The sequence below is a fragment of the Brassica napus genome, chromosome A4 (assembly GCF_020379485.1).
Source record: "Brassica napus cultivar Da-Ae chromosome A4, Da-Ae, whole genome shotgun sequence".
Classification (NCBI taxonomy): Eukaryota; Viridiplantae; Streptophyta; class Magnoliopsida; order Brassicales; family Brassicaceae; genus Brassica; species Brassica napus.
Window position 1 is genome coordinate 1 of NC_063437.1, and position 22,726 is coordinate 22,726.

At 39.1% G+C, this 22,726-nt stretch overlaps 5 protein-coding genes and 1 pseudogene across 8 annotated transcripts; 1 reads left to right on the forward strand and 5 right to left on the reverse strand.

The window, feature by feature from the left end:
• Positions 1–1,663: 1,663 nt before the first annotated feature.
• LOC106447719 lies at positions 1,664–5,294 on the reverse strand (annotated as a pseudogene).
• Positions 5,295–5,948: 654 nt separating this feature from the next.
• On the reverse strand, positions 5,949–7,428 carry LOC106447720 (OVARIAN TUMOR DOMAIN-containing deubiquitinating enzyme 12). Its single transcript, XM_048778876.1, is given in 7 exon segments — positions 5,949–6,143; positions 6,227–6,451; positions 6,742–6,776; positions 6,779–6,789; positions 6,877–6,950; positions 7,137–7,211; positions 7,303–7,428. Coding segments are annotated over 6 exon segments (420 nt in total). The 3' UTR covers positions 5,949–6,143; positions 6,227–6,352.
• A 3,783-nt stretch (positions 7,429–11,211) lies between these two features.
• LOC106444919 (E3 ubiquitin-protein ligase BIG BROTHER) lies at positions 11,212–13,690 on the forward strand. Of its 4 annotated transcripts, none has more exons than XM_013886355.3 (9): positions 11,212–11,639; positions 11,729–11,796; positions 12,220–12,371; positions 12,471–12,685; positions 12,775–12,809; positions 12,903–12,947; positions 13,039–13,166; positions 13,241–13,349; positions 13,423–13,690. In XM_013886355.3, the coding sequence occupies exons 3-9, from the start codon at positions 12,340–12,342 to the stop codon at positions 13,471–13,473; spliced, it is 615 nt and encodes a 204-aa protein (XP_013741809.1). In that variant the 5' UTR covers positions 11,212–11,639; positions 11,729–11,796; positions 12,220–12,339; the 3' UTR covers positions 13,474–13,690. The 4 variants fall into 4 exon arrangements, with proteins under 4 accessions (XP_013741809.1, XP_022573543.1, XP_013741807.1 ...); XM_022717822.2 differs by having other exon boundaries at positions 11,217–11,639; positions 11,729–12,049; positions 12,466–12,685; XM_013886353.3 differs by having other exon boundaries at positions 11,220–11,639; positions 12,466–12,685.
• A 237-nt stretch (positions 13,691–13,927) lies between these two features.
• On the reverse strand, positions 13,928–17,066 carry LOC106444915 (carotenoid 9,10(9',10')-cleavage dioxygenase 1-like). The gene is made up of 13 exons (XM_013886350.3): positions 16,783–17,066; positions 16,634–16,704; positions 16,524–16,538; positions 16,193–16,404; positions 16,045–16,107; positions 15,740–15,850; positions 15,480–15,664; positions 15,163–15,301; positions 14,936–15,053; positions 14,766–14,867; positions 14,426–14,668; positions 14,224–14,335; positions 13,928–14,140 (listed from the first exon to the last, which is right to left on the reverse strand). The coding sequence occupies exons 1-13, from the start codon at positions 16,984–16,986 to the stop codon at positions 14,111–14,113; spliced, it is 1,605 nt and encodes a 534-aa protein (XP_013741804.1). The 5' UTR covers positions 16,987–17,066; the 3' UTR covers positions 13,928–14,110.
• Positions 17,067–17,236: 170 nt separating this feature from the next.
• LOC106444921 (50S ribosomal protein L1, chloroplastic-like) lies at positions 17,237–19,172 on the reverse strand. Its single transcript, XM_013886361.3, has 7 exons — positions 18,784–19,172; positions 18,485–18,664; positions 18,345–18,399; positions 17,994–18,121; positions 17,770–17,853; positions 17,558–17,683; positions 17,237–17,479 (listed from the first exon to the last, which is right to left on the reverse strand). Exons 1-7 carry the CDS (start codon positions 19,102–19,104, stop codon positions 17,354–17,356), a joined length of 1,020 nt encoding a protein of 339 aa, XP_013741815.1. The 5' UTR covers positions 19,105–19,172; the 3' UTR covers positions 17,237–17,353.
• Positions 19,173–21,555: 2,383 nt separating this feature from the next.
• LOC106444926 (guanine nucleotide-binding protein subunit gamma 1-like) lies at positions 21,556–22,695 on the reverse strand. The gene is made up of 4 exons (XM_013886367.3): positions 22,461–22,695; positions 22,123–22,175; positions 21,980–22,024; positions 21,556–21,910 (listed from the first exon to the last, which is right to left on the reverse strand). Exons 1-4 carry the CDS (start codon positions 22,557–22,559, stop codon positions 21,826–21,828), a joined length of 282 nt encoding a protein of 93 aa, XP_013741821.1. The 5' UTR covers positions 22,560–22,695; the 3' UTR covers positions 21,556–21,825.
• Positions 22,696–22,726: the final 31 nt, after the last annotated feature.

Consider the following 22,726-nt stretch of genomic DNA (forward strand, 5'->3'; position numbering starts at 1 on the left):
ACCCAAACCCGAAACCCGAACCCGAAAACCCGAAACCTAAACCCTAAAACCTAAACCCGTAAACCCAAAACCCTAAAAACCCGAAAACCCGAAAAACCCGAACCCCGAAACCCTAAACCCGAAACCCTAAACCCTAACCCGAAAACCTAAACCCGATAAAAACCCGACAACCCGAAACCCGAAACCCTAAAAAACCCGAAACCCGAAACCCTAAACCCTAAACCCGAAACCCGAAACCCCGAACCCGAAAACCTAAAAAACCCTAAACCCTAAACCCTAAACCCTAAACCCTAAACCCTAAAACCGAAACCCGAAACCCGAAACCCGTAAACCACCGAAACCCGAAACCCGAAAAACCCGAAAACCCTAAACCCGAAAACCCGACAAACCCTAAACCGAAAACCCTAACCCTAAAACACCCTAAAAACCCTAAACCCTAAACCCGAAAACCCCCCTAAAACCCTAAACCCTAAACCCAAACCCTAACACCCTAAACCCTAAAAACCCTAAACCCTAACCCTAAAACCCTAAAAACCTAAACCCTAAACCCTAAACCCTAAACCCTAAACCCTAAACCCTCCTAAACTAAACCCTAAACCCTAAACCCTAAACCCTAAAACCCTAAACCCTAACCCTAAACCCTAAACCCTAAACCCTAAACCCTAAACCCTAACCCTAAACCTAAACCCTAAAAACCCTAAACCCTAAACCCTAAACCCTAACCCTAAACCCTAAACCCTAAACCCTAAACCCTAAACCTAAACCCTAAACCCTAAAACCCTAAACCCTAAAAAACCCTAAACCCTAAACCCTAAACCCTAAACCCTAAACCCTAAACCCTAAAAACCCTAAAAAACCCTAAACCCTAAACCCTAAACCCTAAACCCTAAACCCTAAACCTAAACCCTAAACCCTAAACCCTAAACCCTAAACCCTAAACCCTAAACCCTAAACCCTAAAACCTAAACCCTAACCCTAAACCCTAACCCTAAACCCTAAACCCTAAACCCTAAACCCTAAACCCTAAACCCTAAACCCTAAACCCTAAACCCTAAACCCTAAACCCTAAACCCTAACCCTAAAAAACCCTAAAAAACCCTAAACCCTAAACCCTAAACCCTAAACCCTAAACCCTAAACCCTAAACCCTAAACCCTAAACCCTAAACCCTAAACCCTAAACCCTAAAACCCTAAACCCTAAACCCTAAACCCTAACCCTAAACCCTAAACCCTAAACCCTAAACCCTAAACCCTAAACCCTAAACCCTAAACCCTAAACCCTAACCCTAAACCCTAAACCCTAAACCCTAAACCCTCAACCCTAAACCCTCAACCCTAAACCCTAAACCCAACCCCTAAACCCTAAACCCTAAACCCTAAACCCTAAACCCTCAACCCTCAACCCTCAACCCTCAACCCTAAACCCTCAACCCTCAACCCTAAACCCTAAACCCTAAACCCTAAACCCTAAACCCTCAACCCTAAACCCTAAACCCTAAACCCTAAACCCTAAACCCTAAACCCTAAAACCCTAAACCCTAAACCCTAAACCCTAAAACCCTAAAACCCTAAACCCTAAACCCTAAACCCTAAACCCTAAACCCTAAACCCTAAACCCTAAACCCTAAACCCTAAAACCCTAAACCCTAAAACCCTAAACCCTAAACCCTAAAACCCTAAAACCCTAAAACCCTAAAACCCTAAACCCTAATCCCTAAACCCTAAACCCTAATCCCTAAACCCTAAAAATCTCAAATACCCCTATTCTAAAATACCCTTTATTCTCAAATACCCTTAATCTCAAATACCCTCTTAATCTAAAATGCCCTTTCATCTAAAATACCCCTATTCTCAAGTACCCCTAATCTAAAATACCCCTTAATCTCAAATACCCTTTAATCTCAAGTACCCCTTAATCTTAAATACCCTCTTAATCTAAAATGCCCCCTTAATCTAAATACCCCCTTAATCTAAAATACCCTTATTCTCAAGTACCCATAATCTAAAATACCCCTTAATCTCAAATACCCTTATCTAAAATGCTCCCTTAATCTAAAATGCCCCTAATGTCAAATACCCTCTTAATCTAAAATGCCCCCTTAATCTCAAATACCCTCTTAATCTAAATACTCCCTTATTCTCATATACCCCTTAATCACATATACTCTCTATTCTCATATACCCTTTAATCCCTAATACCCTTTATCCCAAATACCCATATTCTCATATACCCCTTATTCTCATATGCCCTTTATCCAAAATATACATTAATCTCAAATATTTCTTAATCCTCTTACCCCTAATCCCAAATACTTCTAATCCCTAAACCCTTATTTCCATATATCCCCTAGTCCCAAGTACCCTATTTCCATATACACCTAATCTCATTACCCCTAATCCTTTATACATTTAAATGCCAAATACCCTTAGTTTTATACGGCTAATCTCATATACCTTCTAATCCTTCATACGGCTATACCTTTAATTATAGGTTTATTATACTTTTCGGGCTTTTTAACATCTTAGTCCAAGTCGAAAAACCTAGTTTTGATCTATTAATTAACTTTATGACCAAAAAAAATCTATTAATCAACTTTAAATTTGATAAATGGAGGATCTAAATGAATTAAAATTGTGAAAATTTGGGTCAAACTGAGCTTATAATTAAAAAGAGTGTGTAGGATTCTAAATGTTTGATAAGCCCATATATTAACCAAATGGATTTTATCTATTAAAAATTTAAAGCCCAATATATTAAATAGACCCGATAATAACTAAAGCATTGAGAAAGTTAAAATTTAGATTTTTATATAAATAATAGATTAGCATTAAGATACCTGAGAAAGCAAAGCTCGGCGTGCCTCCGCATTTCCGCCCTGTCACATCTTCGCCTCTGTCGCTTCTCTGCCTCTGCCGCGTCTCATGTGCCGCTTCTCTGCAGCACCTCCATCTCCCCTCCATGCCTGAAAAGTTAAAATTTTATGAAGAAAGAAACACACACCAAGCAAAACTAGACTATAGGCAAAAGAAAAAGCTTACTTGCGTATGTAAAGCAATAATGCAAGTCTTGTATAAGCAAAGTAAACTTACCTCATCAAGTGCTCGTAGATTGCTTCAAGTAGGGAACCATCCTCATTCCCTTCCCGTAAAAAAGGATAAGAGAGGGGAACAAGGGCAAAACAGAGGACTCCTCGGCACCTGAAAGACCAAAGAGTAATGTTGTCTCCATCTTTCAATCCATTAGCCTTCACGACATCGTTACCCACAAACCAAAGCGTAGTTCCAAGAACCGTTCATCCCCCATCTCTTGAGTAACACACCCCGCTTCTTAGTGCCTTGATCAACAAGAAGCACTCCCAAACCCCATCTTTTCTTTGCTGTTGATGTGATTCTCGACTCAAGACTCAACGGGTGTGAAGAAGTCGTTTCAGATCAGTTTGTGGAAAGGGATTGAGAGAGGGCTCTGGCTTGGTTTGAAATCTGTCTCGAAGATTAGCTTTGGGGCTTGCGCTTCTTTTATGTTTCTCATCAACTGAACTCTTCAATCCGGCGTATTTTTCCACTCCCATATGAATAAAGGTGACGCCTTTGCTTTCTTGAAACTACGCTTTCCTTCTTGCACGACACGGCACGGCGCGTCACTTGCGGCTTGTGTTGCTCTTCTCTATTAGGCACGAAGACGAAGATGATTGGAAACTAGGGTTTCGTGGGTTTGTAGTCTTTTGTCTTCTCTGACGAAACCATGTTGAATTTGACGAGATGAGAAGAAGAATTAGAAGCACCATTAAGGTTTTGAAGAGGTTTCTGTAACGATAATCTTCTTGGTCTTCTTGGAAGTGACGGAAGATTCTCTCTGTTGGTCGTCTTCTTTCCACCAAAAGAACGGCTTAGAGAGAAATTTGATCACGTCTCCGTGAGATCACCGTATCTTAGACACAAGCATAACCGTTTACTTTTCTGGAAATTATGGAAATATATAGCCGTTTGTCTACCTGTCTTGAAAATTCAAAAAAAAAAAACATATGACAGAAACAATCCCAATTAAATTATGTCCGTGTTGATGAAAGTTGAAGTTTTTGCTTTGGCAGAAGAAACAATTCCAAGCGTCCAATTTCTTTTACAATACTATCTTGACCGTACACGTGTAAGGAGTTGTTGGAAAAATAGCGCCCCACATTTTGAAACTACTTAAAAAATTCTCCTCTAATTCTTTTATATTACTTTACAACCCTAGCTAGCTAAAGTACTCCCTTATGGAGCTGATGCTTACAGTCTCAGTGAGGAATGTTTCAAATATATTGGAGCTAAGTACGATAGGATAGGCATAAGAAGGTGAAAAACAAGAGCTGATTCTTGATAAGGGTGAGAAAGAAGGGTAAATTTGGTTAACTGAAAAAAGAAGACAAAAGACATGCGAACGAAGGTGGTGGCGAGTCTATAGATGGTTGGGTTTGCGATGGAAATATGTGCACCAAAGATAGGTTCAGACAAAGTTGTCTATGTTCTGATAATATTGTGGATATAAACTCTGATAATCTAAAGAGTAATAAGAAAAATAGGTTTAAATGTTAAGATTTATACCATTTTTCTTTTTTAGAGTTGTATGAAATACTACACCATTACCCTTGTATCATGAACTTTGAATCCAACGGTGGATATAGAAAGTGTAGGAGATTACTTGCTAGAAAATGTATTACTCCGGTTAAAAAAGGTGGAAAGTTTATTCGCTATCTCTCTCTCACAAAGTAGTTATTATCGTTAATTTGCTATCTCTCTCTCACAAAGTTATAAAAGGGCAATAATCTTTGCTGTCCAATATTTTATTTTTCTTACAAGGCTTTTGTGTCGTTTGAATTGTCTATACAACTTCTAGCTTGAGCTTATAACAACCTATCATCTTTTTTTATGACGTTAAGTATTTGATCCTTGCTCTTTGATAGTTAATCACTTACATTGGTTTCGAAATGAAATGATATTATCAGCAAAATGAAAATTCTTTTTTCTTTTAACTGACCTTTTATTTATTTTTCAAACGAAAAATACAACACTCAAGGACTTAACTGTGCCCTTAAAAGAAACTGAACCAAGTACCTAAGAAAGTAAGAGAGGTGTTATTTGCAAAATGAAAATTCTTCAATCAAATAAAGGGGAAAGAAAAAGCCTTCATAACAAACAAGAACAACTTGATTTTGAATCTCTGTAATAGATAAGATAAAGAGACAACTTATACTCCACACTATTTCTGGGATCTACCTTGCAGTCCAACCTCTGCGAGGTCCTATCTTCTCCGTCATGAGCTGCTGACTTCTATCTTCTAAGCATCTCCACTTCAGCTTCAATTGATTGTCCTGACTCCAAATATAACAACAAATAAACACTGAAGTAAATGCAAACAAGAAGACCTCGTCAAAGTAACTAAACTTTCTTGGATACAAGAGAAAGAAAGAACAGTTTATCATCTTCCCATCAACCACAGTGCAAAGTTAAAATCCACAGCACAGTTAGCTACCATATCAAATGAGCATGCTTTCTAAGAAATGAGGTTTTTTCGTTATGATTCACATAAACATAACATCACTATCGGACTGAAAACCCCAACACAACTAAAAGGCATAGATGATGATATAAGAGAATGGGTGGAACCTACATCAAATAGGAAAGCACATAAACAACAGCTTAGAATTGTAACTACATAGAAAGCACCAGAGAATGGATGGTTTACATATAGGACAAATTATTTGCACTTAAACCACTTGATCAAGTGGAAGTAATCGTGTCATTTTTCAAATGTGCACTATGGATTCTGACGCGCATTCAAAATGAGCCAGCAAATCCCTGAGATAATTCGTTTAAGCGTCCACTGTTGTGGCTTATAAGTATTTGTTTATGCTTTAGGAATACAAATTTGTACCAAGACTAAAAAGTGTATATATATTCGTTGGGTAATATTTTGTTTGGCTTAAAAATGTTATAGCTCAAGCAAGTTCGTGTGTATACAAGTATGAAGGAAGAGTTACGGCGTCTGAAACTGTTGACTTATGCACAATACTGAAAGAATAAAATTCGAAGATGTTATCAATGTGAGAGGCTTGCTTTCTAGAACAACCAATGTTTTCTCTTTGGCTTCTGCTGAACTGGAACCGCTGCACTCAGAAAGAAGATCATAATCAGTGTCCTCAAGCACAAAGCCACCATTTTGTTACACTTTGTAAGCAGAAAGACAAACCTTGATTATCGTATAAAGAGTTATAATGCACAATTCCAAACATATAAAGCCACAACTTTGTAAGAGTGCATTTTCCATATGCTACTTAAGATCAAGTAGCGGTGAGTGAAGGTGAAAAGAAATATATTATGGAGTCTCACCACGCTTAGGTGCTTGGTCTTGAGGCAAAATTTCAATGAAGCAAGTGTCTCTGAAGGATGTCAGCAGGCATATCTTTGCTGCAAACTATTCAAGGGAGATGCAATGGAAAAAATTGTTAAGAAAAAGGTAAAGAAAACAGTGCCTAATGCCACAAAAGTCAGCGATTACTTTACATGCCTTCTCGAGGATGTGCTAAAGTGTTACCTATTTCATGTAACATGCATATGAAACAAAGGACATGAAGAAGACTAGATAGGGGAAAAAAACATCAACAGAACTAGAGCAGATGATACGAGAACAAAGGAAAGATCATTTAGGTACATTTTAACTATTAATACAAGTGCTGTGAAAACTGAGACAAAAAGGAAAATTACCCTATCTGCCGCAGCTTGTAGGGTAATATGGTCTCCCATTCTCCAAGTCTGTCATTCATGTAATTTTGAACTTGAAACAGAAAAATTTAAAGATCAAACCAATTATGGCTTAGAGGAGAAATTAAAATAACTTACTTTGCCATCCTCTTGTAATACCGTTTGTATTTCATCAGAACATAACTTTCGTATATAGTGCGATTGTCCTTGAGCTGTAGCAACAAGACAAAAACAACAGAATAACTAGGAAATGACGTACGAAAAGGAATGTGTGCACCTAATACTGAAACAGGTACTAAATCCATTTGTTCAATTGCAACAATGGTTTAATGAAAATCATAAAACACAGTCATCACTCTCTCTCTTTGATCATCGTCATAACTCATAAGACATCTAACCTGTTTAACAACTTCTCCCCTAACTTGCTTGTGGTACTCTGAAGATCGGTACAACTGGTCAGAAAGAGCTCGGAACTGAAAGACACTCAAAAAGATATGAGTATACGACTAGAAAGAGAAAAGCAAGAGATAAAGAAGATTTGTTTGAAATTTAGCCTCTATTCACCTGGCAGTTTCCATCACTAGAGACCTTCAACTCACACAAACCATAAACATTTAGCCTGCGAGGAAGATGGCCCATAAGATCCATGGAGCTAACGGTCCCAAGGTAATGCCCGCAGGTGGGAGACATGTCAATTTGCACAATGTAACCCAACAAGATGCAAAATCTACCAGTCCTCTAGAGTCCAAGCTGTGAGTATAGGGGGCTAGAGACCAAACCTTTTGGGAAAACTCACAGTGGAAGAGAAGATGATTGATAGATTCAGGGTTGTCGCATCTCTTACAATTTAGCGCGGCTCCAATGTTTCTCAGCGCCAATTGAGAACCAACAGGAAGAGCTTGATTCATTATCTTCCACAGGAAGAGTTTAATCTTCGGGACAGTATAGAAAGAAGGAAGTGTAAGGACATACGAGGGAGGGTAGTAGAGGAACTTGAGGGGAGGAAAGAGGTGGAAAAGTCGCTTGCTGTTCATGAAGTCTATGTACATTACATATCCGGCGAACGACGCTATGGATGCCGTTCTCGTTAACAACGTTGTCAACAACGGTATGGCGAAAAGAATGAAGTATGCTATATGCTCCGCAAATGGATGTATCACTGCTGCATATAATGATTAAAATATATATTACTAATTAGATTAGACGTGAAAAAATGCACTTTACGTATGTTGGATAAAAAATATAAAAGATAAGAAATAAGAGTTACAAGTGATGGGCTCAGTGACGATAGAGGACTGGTGGTGGGAATGGTCGCGGGATTAAAGAAAGTGGTGGTGAAAAGCTTCATTGACATTCATCGACATAAAATCGTCATTCTCTAGAAAAAGAGAGACAACAAAGGTTATAAACCTCTTTGACCTTCATCATATCATATGTTAGTGCATGATGCAATTATGCATTAAAATAGTATTGTCATAATTTTGAATTTTTCTCAAAATCTATGTGTTAATGTTTTTCGGTAAATACTCTCTATACTGAAAGCCTATGATATTTATTAATGTTTTAAAATTTTTAAAGACATTATACATTTGTATTAATATATATAAAACTATCTTTCATTGTACATGGGCATTTTTTAAAACTTTTTTATCAATTAATTTAGTAAAACTTCATAATGCTCCCGAAATTGGTGGACTAACCACTATAAAATCGCTATTCTCAAGAGAAAAAGAGACGACAAAGGTTTCAAACCTCTTTGACCTTCATCATATGTTAGTGCAGGATAAAACTATGCATTAAAACATTATTGTCATATTATTGAATTTTTCTCAAAATATGTGTAATGCTCTGGAGAAAATTTATCATCGCAGTAATAACAAAGACCTTTAGATCTTCGTTCACTCATCTCTTCATTAGTCAAGAACTTCCTCAACTGTTGCGTAGACTCTTTTGGTTTAGTATGTAGCTTCTCATTCACTCTTGGTATAGGTAACAATCCTCTGTTATTATTACTTGTGCCTCCTCCTTAAGCTGCGTTCCAACTGGTAGTACCTTGCTTCCTTGGGTGAGCTCTCTCATACAATCTACCAAGAACCAAGCATTGCCTCCTAGATTGAGGATTGAACATTCGTATATGCATTTGAGTGTCCATTCTCAATCCTGCCAAGTATGCTCTAACCAAGTACTCCTTAGACATTCGCAATCTCGATCTTATTACCTCAAACTTCGCATGGTACTCTCCAATTCGTTCTGTTTCCCTCAACTCCTTGAGCTCTGTAATTAGATTATCCAACACTTCCTCAAATCGTTCTTTGAGTAGTGAGTGATAAGTTCCCCAATCATGCAATATCACCGTATCAGTATCTTCTTGTACGAGAGCTTGATGCCAAGTTCTAGCTAAGCCGTTGAAATGAATCGAAGTAATTTCCACCTTCAAGTCTTCAGGCGTATTATCAATTGCGAAAATTGTTCCACCATACACAACCATTCCTAAATATTTTCTCTAGAGAATCGAGAAAAATTGATCTTAGCAAGACGAGTCATACTCATGTACGCATTGTCACCTCTCGCCATATTATGTTGTTGATGATCCCGTTGTGTATCTTGTGTTGTCGATATTCTCGAAAAAATTTCCCGATGCATCTGATCGTCGCTAGTCGACGCACCAATCTGATTCGGAAACCGCGTCATTAGCTTGAAAGCTTCGACCATTTTCTGAATACTCCGATCCGTCTTCTCATTTTGAATCGCAATCACCTTTTCTAACGCGACGAAACTCCCTTCGATCTTCTCATCGTCATCGCGCACCACCGCTAATATATTTATTTTCATGTATTTATTTATTTTCTATGTATTTATTTTCATAGCTAATATATTATTTTATGATAAAATTAATTCACTATGAAAATCCGGTTTGAGTTTTGTGAAAATATATTATTTTAGCGGTGGTGCGCGATGAAATAAAATTTTCATAGTGAAACAATGTGATATACACTCACTAATTTAGTTTTTATGTATTTATTTTCATAGCTAATATATTATTTTATGATAAAATTAATTCACTTATTAACCCGCAGTTCATCCGCGGTCGATCCAGCGACCCGGTAAGTTGTCCGGTTCAGTGTCCGGGTCGGGTTTAAAAACATTGGTGAATTTCCTACTCTTCCTTCCATTGAGACATGTATAGCTAAAATCTCTATGTATACTAGTTGTGGACTTTTAAATTGTGATAAAGATTCTACGCTAGGGTTGTCAGCAAAGGTATTAAATGTTCAAAGATTTGGAACATCTGCCAATTAGTAGTATAGACAAATAAAGCTATAAACAACACAAAGAAATCTAAAACAGCAATGATATATACTCCTAAGCTCTGGAACCGAGTAACCCGAACTTCCGTTCAGCTGGAGTTTGCTTAGACAATACACGTCCCGAACAGACACGGCACTCGATCTTCTGGCTAAGTTTCGATGCTTCAAGCTGCTTCTGTTTTGTTTTGGCATATTCTTTCTTGTGCCGTCAAGTCTTAACTGAAAGACGCGAATTCTTCATTCCGAAGAAGTGGATAGAGCAGGAGTACGTTACATTCCTTTCGGGGTGCAAACAGCTGGCGCCAAGGGATGTGATCATCAACAACATGTCACTGCCGGATGTGGAGCTTCAAGATCTGATAGCAGGGGCTGAGAAAGTGGTCGAGAGAACAAGGACAAAATGCATGAGGTCGATGGAGTAGGGAAGCACAGTCTGATCACAGTCACTTGAGCTAAGAACAAGCTCTACGCCCATTTCGTCAACGCCGACTGGAACCGCGATCATGACACACTAGCCCACCTTCGGGAGGACATTGTCTTTAATTTGTATGTATACCCACTATACTTGCTGGATTGTTTTTTTTTTTGGTGAATATGAAGACTATGTTTGCGATCAAAATTAATGCAGTTTTACAAGAAGATAGACAGATAGATAAATGTATTTTTCTTTGGTAATGTTCTTTAACTCTAAAGCAGCAACCAAGCAAATGCCTTGAACATAGAGAAACAAAAATGTGGTATATTATTTTATATATGAATGATTTGTTATGAATGAAAAACTAGAGTTTGCACAAAAATATATATATATATATATATATGTGTGTGTGTGTCTGCAACTTTGCCGGCAGCCACACGTTAGAGTTGGGTATTCTTCACGTTATTGCATACTATTCTCATTAGAGTTTCAATTGGACTACATAAAACAAGAGACTAGACAAGACCGAGTCTACAAAGCAAGCAAGGACATTGCTACTATTCCCACGCCTAAGAGTTTCTCCATCCATCCTTTGTCTTCTTTTAATGTCACCTTTTTGTTTTTAAGTCTTACACACTCGCTCTGTTTAAAAACAGGCCTACGCCCTAATAAATGTTAACAGCTATGTCTCTGTGGTTATACATGAGAGACAAACATACAGTTGTTGCATAGAAGAGAAAGAAAAAAGAAAAAGGAGAAAAGAATTGGGAGGTTTCCTTTTGTGGGAAAACAGACAAGCAAGTTGTGGTTTTGATAATCTCAAGGTCGAAAGCTGTACTTTTGTTTTAAATAATGAAGATAAATATTAAATAGTAAATCCATCAGCAAAGAACAAATCCTAATAATATTCCTTTATTTTTTATTTTGGTTCAGTTATTAAAGACAAAGAGGAAAAAAAAGCAAATCTTTGTCTCTGGGTGTGAGGAGACAGGTGTAGGGTTGAGATGAAATCTGTGGAGGGGTGCGTCTCCCCACATATCTTTTTGCCGGCTTCTTCAACGGCTTTTTCGCTTCAACTCACCCGTCCTTCGACGTCGTTTTTGTCCCCACCCTCTTTTTCCTCTCTCGTCTACAGTGCCCTCCGCTTCCACCTGCTTTTTCGCTGTCCTAAGAATTTGGTCGAAAATCACTTCTCCTTCTTCTTATTTTTCGCCTAAATCTATCTCTCTCTCTCTTATACTGGTTGTAATTTGTTATTCTGTTGCAGATATTGGTCTGAAATTCTCCTTTGCCGTCGTCTTCAATCGCCACTTGCTGCTCCAACCCTCGTCGAATGTATGCACATCCCATTACCCTCTCCTCGTGTTCTGTGTACCCTTGCCTCTTTTTTTTTTTTTTTTTTTTTTTTGTTGTTGTTGTTGTAGGCTTTATTTACTCTCTTTCTTGACACATCTGTCACTACTCCTCGGCTTCTACTGCTTCCTGGACTTGTTCTGTTTCAACCCTTTTAACATGAATAGGCAAAAGTTTTGTTTATTTTCCCCCCTGGAGTTGTGTGATAGGGGTTCGTTCATTCGTATCTTGTAAGGTATTTCAAGCTGGATTTCAAATCTACTCACTTACCTCAAGGACACTTAAGTCTGACATTGCTCAACACTTTCCCCTCCCATGCTTTTACCTTTTTTCTTGTCTGTTTTATTTTAACATTAGCGCTCCTCCCGCTTCTTCTAAACGCATCTCACTCTCTCCTTCCAATAGCAATAGCTGAAATGAATGGAGATAGACCAGATTCTCATTACCCTGAGACGGGTTTCCCGTATGCGGCTTCTGCTAGTTACATGGACTTTTATGGTGGTGCGGCTCAGGATCCCCTAAACTATGCTCATGCCGGAACAATGCATCCTCATCAGGTACTTTCCACCCTTTCTTTCCTGTGCCTTCAATATTGTTTTTGTATCTTACAATGTCTGCCTACATAAGTTTCCTTACTTTGCCTATTCTCAGGACAGCCTGTACTGGACCATGAACACAAATGCATACAAGTTTGGATTCTCAGGATCAGATAATGCTTCTTTCTATGGTTCTTATGACCTGAACGATCATCTATCCAGGATGTCAATTGGGAGAACCAATTGGGAGTACCTTCCCATGGTAAACGTTGATGAGTCAGTTCCACGCTCTGTCCAAGTCGGGGACACGGATGATCACTCTGACGCTGAAGAATGTTAGTTATTTCTGCTGATTATCTTCTTCTTTTTTTTTTTTTATCCCTTGTTGGATTTTTCTAAGCTAAGAATATGTCTATTTTTACAGGCATTGCAATTGAACATGATCCCGAGAGTCCTCAGGTATGTGCACCTGATCGAAAGGTTTTTGAATCTGTGTCAATCTTTGCGATTTAAAACACTGATATGAATTCTATATGCTCGTTAATGCCACAGGTATCCTGGCAAGACGACATTGATCCGGATACAATGACCTATGAGGTTTGTTCCAGTCCTTGTGAGCTTTTCTTTTCTTTTTACTTGATTGTCAAGAGAGGCACTTGACTTGCATCTAAATGGTTTTGTGGATCAGGAATTAATAGAGCTCGGGGAAGCGGTAGGATCAGAAAGCCGAGGGCTATCTCAGGAACTCATAGAAACGCTTCCCACTAGAAAATATAAGTTCGGGAGCTTCTTCTCCAGGAAAAGAGCAGGGGATAGGTAAAGAGAGCTAGCTACCTTATAACAAATGTTCATCACAGGGTTTATACTCAACATTGTGTGATGATGATCAGGTGTGTGATATGCCAGCTCAAGTACAAGATTGGGGAGAAGCAGATGAATCTTCCGTGCAAGCACGTGTATCATTCCGAATGCATATCTAAGTGGCTAAGCATCAACAAGGTATTATTCATTATATGTTCTTCGTTTCACATCCTCAGTTCAACTGAAACGTCTCTATGCCTATGGAATGCAGATTTGCCCGGTCTGTAACAGCGAGGTCTTTGGGGAGCCCAGCATCCATTGATTGTCTCCATTAAGTTAATTGTTTTAGTGTAGTGAAAACTCAGAAGAAGAAGAAGAAAAATTAGTCTAATAGAAGATGATGTCCACACTATACTACTCTCTCATGTTCAGTCCTCTCTGTACATGTAATTTTCCATTCTACTTACATTTTCGTTTATGTGTGTATTGTAACACTCGTATTGTTATACTAAATGCTAGCTACAACCATATAAGCTAAATCCATATACGGGGATGGTCCCTATCCTTAAGGTTCTAGTTCAGTTCTCCCACCCTCTACTCTACTATCAAGCCTTCAAATGTTATTTTCCCTCTTCGTTCGATTCTTCTGGTAGTAAGAAAACAGGCTTACTACAAGATTTGAGGTGGGGGTACTACTGAAGCTGCTTGAACCTAGAGCACGTAAAGAACAAAGGAGAAAGCCACCAATCTCCCTCAATTCAAAAGGCCAAGGAAGATAGAAGAACCCTAGTTTACTATTGAAATGAAAATGTAAATTCTTATGTAAACAGAAACGAGGCATTCAAATGAATATACATGTAGTATATGTAATACGAATGTCTGAATCATCCAATTTCTCGGTTCTCCAACGTCTTCATAGTAGCATATAACATATAATATAATTATGCACACAACTTGTCTTATGTAAGAGTTTGTTCCTGGAGTTGTTCCTGCCAAGACAAGACCCCCTGGTGGTTAGAGTTGCATCCCTTGTAAAGAAGATATATATAATTATGGGTTTTGGTTTTAGTACCTCTGTAACAAAGAAGGCATGGAAGCCATATGGAACCCTATGCGGCAGCTCCACCACTGCCACTGGCTCAGCAGACATTGTTTTTGCGTCAATCACATTCACACATGATTTCCTACCAATGTTCAATCAACATATTATTGTACCAGAAAGACAAAATGAACAATTGAGAAATACGAAACTATAGCAGGAGAGCAATAACTACCCTGTGTTTTCATCATGAACAAAGAATATCAAGTAACCATCATCTTCTTCCCCTGCCTCACGAGGGACATATATAGCCTCTGAACCGTATCTGCCTTGACCCAGCTCATAGATTCCTTTGATATTGCCTCCTACTTCCAGTATTTCTTTCCCTGTCTCAGCTTCCGCATGCAGATCAAACTTGATAATTCCTGTAACCTTGGCGATACTGTCCAGGATTGTTCCATATACATATCGCTGTTTCCTAAAACGCACCACAGAAACAAGAAAACATTGCATTTCCTTGCTAGGGACACAATGCATAAAATATCAAACACACAAGGACAAGGGTGAACTCATACTTTCCAGTGTAGCACTCGTTGATTCTGGGGAAATCAACTGCAGATGGCGATAGTTTTTTCTGAGAAGCTGAGCCCGTTTTCATGTTAAATCTCATTTCGTACCTGCAAAAGAAATAGTTGAGACAGAGCATATGGTTTACGAGAGAGTAAAACAGGTCAGTGATTCTTACAGTTCGTTGCTAAAGTTCTCAAGTTTTTCTTTCGCATCCCCGCCGACCATGTCAAGATCTGGATTCTCAAGGCGACAAGTGATGAGGACGACTTCATCCTCTTCTTCCCAAGCATTGGCTGGATAAAATTAAAAGGAGCCATTTACAGAGGTTTGATTGGTATATATCGAATATGAAATTTTGACAACATGATCCCTTGAACAGACATAGCATAGCAAAGCACACACCGTTATGGAATATAAAGCAGTTGGGAAGCTCAAACCATCTAATCATGAGTTCATCCTTGGCATAGCGTGGAAGAACACCAAAACGAGCCTTTTTTGTTGGATCAAATGAGTATACCATTTTCTTCTCTTTCACCATTTCCTAGAGAATCAGTTACACATGAATCTAGGATTCTCACAAGGAAATATATATAAAAAAAAAAGAGTTTCCATATTTGCTATATAATCATCTTCTCTTGTGGCATTTCAACAAAAGTATATAGGAAGCAAAAATCTCTTGTGTGACCTATATATATATATAAACTTGATGAACAACGTACCTTTGGCCTGAAGTGCATAGGAAGATCCATGAAGATTGCGTAAGTCTCAGTAATAGCAAAATCGTGCATCATGATTGGCTCAGATATAGTAATTGGGACAGGGTCATGCATAAAGCCGTCTTCCGAGATCACTCTGTAGGTGAGATAAGGTGGCGTTTGCGAATAGCCAAATGTAAACATTTCACCTGTAAGAGAGGGTCCGACCATGATGAGTCAACAGAATAAGTAGCTTGCGGGTCAGGAGATAAGGGAAGACTTACCGGTAGTTGGGTCAACTTTAGGGTGTGCAGTGAAGGAGTGGGTCAATCTCTTGTCATAATCCATCATGCCAAGAGTTTGAAGGTCTCCATCTTCCAAGACTTTGACGACATCTACAAACGAAAAGCTTTGAAGTTATAAGATAGCAAACATAAACCTTCCAATCTAGCTTTTCTTTTATGTTAAAAATTGACGCAAAACACTGCCAAGATACCAGAAGATTTGGTCTCTAAATAGATTAAGTTCAAAAATCTGAGCTAACTTTGTATTAAAAAAAAAGAAAAACGAAAAGGTAGTAGAGAATAACATGGCTTATCTGCCTCCGAGAGAGCTAGAAGTTTTCCATGGTGATAGACGAGGGCTGTATTAGCTGGTACATGGAGAAAGAGAGCGAGATTTTATTTTTATTTTTTAGCTACGAGAGAAAGTAAAAGGGAAGAAGCAACCAAACCAACCAGTTCCATGTCCATAAGAGACGTCCAAAACTTTCAGTTTGGTTCTGAGCTGTTGGAGATAGACCATAAGCAATCCCAAAAGACCCTTAAGGTCCCCAATCTTCATGAATTTGGGAGCTCCGAAAAACTCTTCCTGCTTGAGGCGTGATGTCTTAACATAACGAGAAACATAAGTTGCTTTCCCATCTTTGATGCGTACAGCATGTATCATCCTGAAGTAATTAATGAAGGTGTGTGAGAGGAAGATTCTCGGGTGAGAGATAATGAAAGAGAAAGGAATTAAGCAGGTCATAGGGTTTGATGAGACGATAGAAACAGTTAGTTGGCGTACCCATCTCCATCAAACCTGAAAAGAAAGGGAAGCAATAATAATAAGAAGAAGAAGAAGAAGAAGAGGAGAGTGCAGAAATAAAAAATACAAATGGAAGAAGATAGACATGCCAGTGATATCCAGCGACGGGATCAAACTTGGGATTTGGACCAACCCTCACAAATTCACCATTCAAGCACTCCTGGGAAATATAAAAAAGACGAATTAGAACCTTCCTCGGAAAAGGATATGGAGTGTGTAAATTAAAGAGCTCACTTACTGGAAGAAATCCATGGACGACGGGGAGATCCTTCACCGGAGGAGTTTCATCCCGCACGGGAGCGAAGTTGCCGGAGAGGTAGTGGAGAGGCAGAGAAGCATCGTGCATGAGCTTCACAACAACTCTCTCCACAAGATCGAGAAGCTTAGAGGATAATCCCTTTGAGGGTTTAGGGTTGACCGAAACTATGCAGTTCTCCGCCATGAATGATCGATTGATTGCAAGGAAGGATTACGAACCTTCCTTTTCACTCACTCACGAGCTTTGTATCCTTGGCAGAAAACGCTGCCACGTCGCAACGTAACGGCCTCATGAAATTATCTCATTTTATCTTCCAATTTCAAGGATATTTGTTTTTTTTTTTATTTAAAAAAAAAAAGACTCGTGTGTTCTCTCATCTCCAGTGGTGAAGGCAGGCATTAAGGCAATAGAGGCCTCGCAATTTTAACAGTAATAATCAATAAAGCAAATGGTCTTATCAGAGTTAAGGTGATACAACCGGTGAGGTATACAAGAGATAACTAATGGTGTTCGCCTACACTCACAAAAAAAAAAACACAAATGTGGTTATTTATGGCTTGAAGTCTATCATCTCCCTTATGTTCAACTTGATGGATGGCCCCATTGACGAACATATGTGTGCGCTTTTCCAGTACACTCCTTTTGCTCCCTTTGGCTTGTTTGTCTCCACCGATTTCTGCATTTACGTTCCACTCTTTTTATTCAGCAGCACAAGAGATAAACAACGTTATTAAATGGGGGAGAATCAGCCTACCACTGCTGCAAGGAAGTTTACGAGCAGGTCTTCCTCTGTGAAATTCACTTTCCCAAACGGAATGTGAACAATCCCAGTTTTGTCTGCTCTGAATTCTACTTTTCCCTTCTTGAACTCTTCTATAGCCTGAGATAGATTTATGCATATCATCATTATACTATGATTGATTACCCGAAGATGATTTTGCCTGCCTGAGTAAGTAGTAGGCTAACCTGTGGAATGTTAGCTGTGACGGTACCAGCCTTGGGATTTGGCATGAGTCCTCGTGGACCAAGAATCTTTCCCAGGCCAGCAACCTAACCGCCCAAGTTAAAGAAGGTTTAGTAATAAGAGATGACGAGCAACATTTGTCTCATGTCACATTCTTTGCCAAGAATGAATGTCGTAACAGCTATTCAAGTTTATTTTTGTTATTAACAAATGAGTAAAAACACACCTTGACCATCATATCCGGGGATGCAATTAACTTATCGAACTCCATGAACCCTCCTTTTATCTGTTCGATCAAATCATCACTGCCCACAATATCTGCCCCTGCATTTTTTGCTTCATCGACCTTCTCACCTGGATATTATTCATCATGGAAATAACTTAGAGAAACAGAAAGAAAGGAAAAGAATGATCCCAGCACATTTTTCTCTATAGAAATACACCAATCCATCCAAACAAAATAATAGAAGGTCAACCACACAAAGTATTTTCTACAGAGTCCCTTGGAATGAACTGTCCGACTAACTTAGCATTTGGGAGGGGAGGGGAGGGGAGGGGAGGGGGGGCAATTAGTTACCTTGTGCAAGAACAGCCACTTTAACAGTTTGCCCTGTTCCTTTAGGAAGGCTCACCTACCAAAGACAATGCGTTCAGATTTAAATTTCAACGAAACACAAAGCTATACATATATGTAAAGCAAAATAAAAAAAACCATACGGTTGCTCGCAGCTGCTGATCATTGTACTTAGGATCGATGTTGAGACGGAAATGGGCTTCGACCGACTCCACAAACCTTGTGTTAGCGGTTTGCTTAAGCAAAGATATAGCAGTCTTGACGTCGTACTCCTTTTTGGTTTCCCTTAGCTTTTGGATTTCCAGAAACCTCTTAGACCTTGTCTGCCAAATGAGAGTAACAAACAAACAAACATAAAAGAATCATCATCGTCATAGAAAGAAAAAAAAATCATGTTTAGAGCTTGGGATTGTAAAGGAAAGGATGGATAAGCAAAGCATACTCTATCTCTCTTGAGAAGCAAAGCTGCTTTTCCTTTCTTAGGCTTTGGCGGATCGAGGACGGCTGTGGCGGTGGTGGAGGTGGCTTCGTTCTGCTCCGCGTCCTCCGTGTCGACATCAGCCTCTGCGGCTACGGCTGAGACAACCACCGGGAAGGATGGGTTCGAAGCTCTTCTCCCCGCAAGGAGAACAAGAGGGGGATAGAGTGCGACGCTCAACTTGTTGGGTCTTGGGTTGGCAGATGAGAAAAGAGACGGAATTGTAAGGTCCTTGGATGCGGCGTATGCTATCATGAGAGAGGAGTGAGTTGCGCAGACAGCCATTGTCGGAGCTCTTAGCGAACCAGTTTTGTTTGTGTAGAGAAGGCGAAGTGAGAGCACTACCTAATCCACAAAGGGGATAATGATAGCAATCTAAGCTATTATATTCTGCATGCTAGTGCACCACTGTTACAATACAGCTTACTTAGTACTCGACACCTGTCATATTCTTGACCATCGATGCAGATTGCAATTTCTTTTTTTCTTCTCTTTTTTTAAACTAGCAATTTCTTCTTTCTTTATTTTCAAAAGACATTTTAAACACATTTAAATATAAATCCGCAACTATATTCATTTTCTTCCTCCAAATTTAGGTACTGGTTTTTTTTTACTTTTTCGAATGATTTTCATTTTTTTTCTTTTTTCTTAACAAAGATTTTGTTTTTCATAAAGCATTTTATCAGCTTTGATTATACGGATGTTAGAGAATGATGGAATAGTAATCAAACTCTTGAAGCAGAACAAAGAAGGATTCCTAGCACTCAAAATGACAGTCGCCTTAACAAATGGAGAAGACCACCAGATGAATGGATAAAGTATAATGTTGATAGATTTTTTATTAATGTGGATCAAGCAAGTAAAGTGGGTTTTATTATCAGGGACTCTTTTGGAAGCTATCAAGGAACAGTGCAGGCAGTAGGAAAAAAAGTTCAGAATGTCCTTGAAAGTGAGTTACAAGCAATTCTTATGGCTCTTCAACATGCTTGGAGTAGAAGTTACATGAAAGTGACTGTAGAAAAGCAATTGACATCCTCAATCGTCAAGTTCTTCATTTTGATGGATATAATTGGACACGAGAAATTATATAGTAGAGTAGAAAACTGGAATAATGCAATTTATATGGACAAACAGAAACTCAAATCAGGTGGCAGATAAATTAGCGAAGCGGGAGATTCATGGAGATGTGTCCTATTTATATTATAACTATGTTCCTTGCTTTCTTAATTATGTATTACACTACGACTTTACAATTTCTATGTCATAATAAAATCCCGCAAGTGTTTAAAAAAAAGGCATTTTATTAGCCAATCAAGATTCATAAAAACTTGATTTCTTAAAAGGGAAACAAAAACTTTTTCAATAGCCAATCAAGATTCAGCTTCAAAGCACCATACCATATAATCAGGTCTCATTCTTTTTTTCTCTGCAACTGTCTTTAAACTAGAGTCTGGATATAGCTTGTACGGACAACATACTTAGCATGTATTCTTCTGTGGCTTATGAGCCAACACATGCGCAACCAAACATTATCAGTAAGACAGTAACCCATATGATAATCACTATCAACAACCATACACCGATTCTTATGTTGGAGGATATGTGCCCCCAGCTTCACATCCACCAATGCAACAAGCAACCATGTTTATGCCTCACCAAGCTCAGCCAGCACCACAGGTTCCTGAAGTTTTGGCTTTGTTGCATTTCCTTTTACACATTCTTCGTTACAACATCATATGCATAAATGGTCATCATTATCAGGCAGTTTTCAGATGTCTAGATCAGAAGATTTTCCGTTTATTTTATAGGGTATTGGTCAATTTTTTGAGATAGGAAGACATCATCTGGATTATGTATGTGGTGGCCAAATGCCAAAAACCCCGAAAAATATACTCCTCAACCGAATTTCAGCCTCTAATGACATGTCCGGAAAATGGGATAAGTTAGACCTTTGCTTCAGTTTGGTTCTGTAAAATCTATATCTTAGAGGTCGCGAGGAAAAGTTTGTGGTGGGGAACTGTTTTGTTTGTTATGTATAGGTTTTTTGGGCCAAAATTTCTTGACAAACATGTGTATATGCAGCCATCATATCCTTCGGCACCTGCAAGCAATGCTCAGCCATCCATGAGAACTACTTTTGTTCCATCAACTCCCCCTGCACTGAAGAACGCATACCAATATTAGCAGCCAACCATTGCTTCTCATTCATTCACCGTGTGTTATTCATCAACTCAACTGTGTTTGAATTTTCTGGCACTTTTTAGTTTGATTAAGCTAGCAGCTATGTGATCAGGGACAATCTAACAATGCATACCCCGTTCCTCCTGGTCCTGGTTCATATGCATCCTCTGTCCCTTCACAAATTAGGAAATATTCTAACCCCAAGATGCCCCAAGTAGTTGGTCCAGGAGCTGGACCCATAGGATTTACACCTATGTCAACTCCAGGAGTTGCTCCAAGATCTGTTATAGGTTCTGTGCAACCAGCAAGTCCTCAAACACAGCAGGCAGCCCATGCCCCTGCAGCTCCGCCACCAACTGTTCAGACTGTAGATACTTCCAACGTCCCAGGTATTGTACAACGAGACATTAGCACCATTTGTGTGTTATGTTCTTTGACATAAAAAAAAAAGTCATATATTGTGAACGTGATCCAGCGCACCAGAAACCTGTGATAGCAACATTGACAAGGCTAATGACAAGAGAGAAGATATATTTTATGCATGAAACATTACAGTTAGAGAAAGAAAATGCTCCTGAGAAGCTAATACACCATTGCTCGGATCTCATACAGACAAAATTAAACATATACTGTTTACATACGTGCAACTAAACCATTATATACAATCCAATGCTCATCGTAACCTGTACGATTTTACTAGTAAGGGAAGATGCACACAATGTTGAAACACACACATTTTGATAATAGTTTGGTCCCATGTTAAAGATATTTTACCACCAAAAATGCCAAGCCTATATAGTAACTACTACATTTTACTATCATGAATCAAAGTATAAAGCATCTGCAGCGTTCTCCCCCATTTGGTGCTTCAAACCACCGGTCCCATCCTAAGTTCAAAGGTCCCTTGGTCCTGCCAAAACCACACAGCATCAGACAGCAACCAAAATGTAAACACCAAAAAGAGTTGGAAGCAACTCACAGTGGCAAGAGAGGGTCAGGTGATTTCTCGATGACACAAAGCAGCCTGTGAGTCATGACAATACACAAGTTGATCACACCAGTAGACACGCAAGTTTCAGGAAACTAACTAAAGAAAAGATAGGGTGAGATTCCCTCACTTACTCCTCACACTGGGTTGATACACTATCTGTCTGGCCGAGCTCTTCCAACTTTTTCTGGAGAGTAATAGCAACGAATTCTGGGGAAATTCAAAGATGAAGACACAAAAGAGTGCACACATACAATCCAAGATTGAAAAGCACATCATATGAATGAGAAAAGGGGGAGCTGGACTATGATCACAAGTATATAAGAAGGAATGAGGTAAGCAAAAATCAACGGAGAATAGATTTCGAACACATGAGCCAGTTCTTAGAAAACAGTCTACAACCTAATAACATCGAGCAAGTGTGAATTAGGCAGCTAAAAATAGAATAGAAAGAAGAAGAAGAATCTCTCACCTCCAAGAATCTGACTTCCTGTTCCACACGACCAAGCTCCGCAAGGATCATGTGCTTCCCCCGTGCATGTGCATCGCCCACAGAAGCAGCTTCCTCCATCTCAATTCGATATGAGGTCACGCGGCTTCTATGATGCTCTCTATTACCGATTGTCACCCACTCGCATCCTTCCTTCGCTCTCAGATCTGACACTCTCAGAAAAGAAACTCTCACCCCCTCTTCCGTACACTTTTTATTTTATTTTCTCCAAAAGTCAAGGAGGCCTT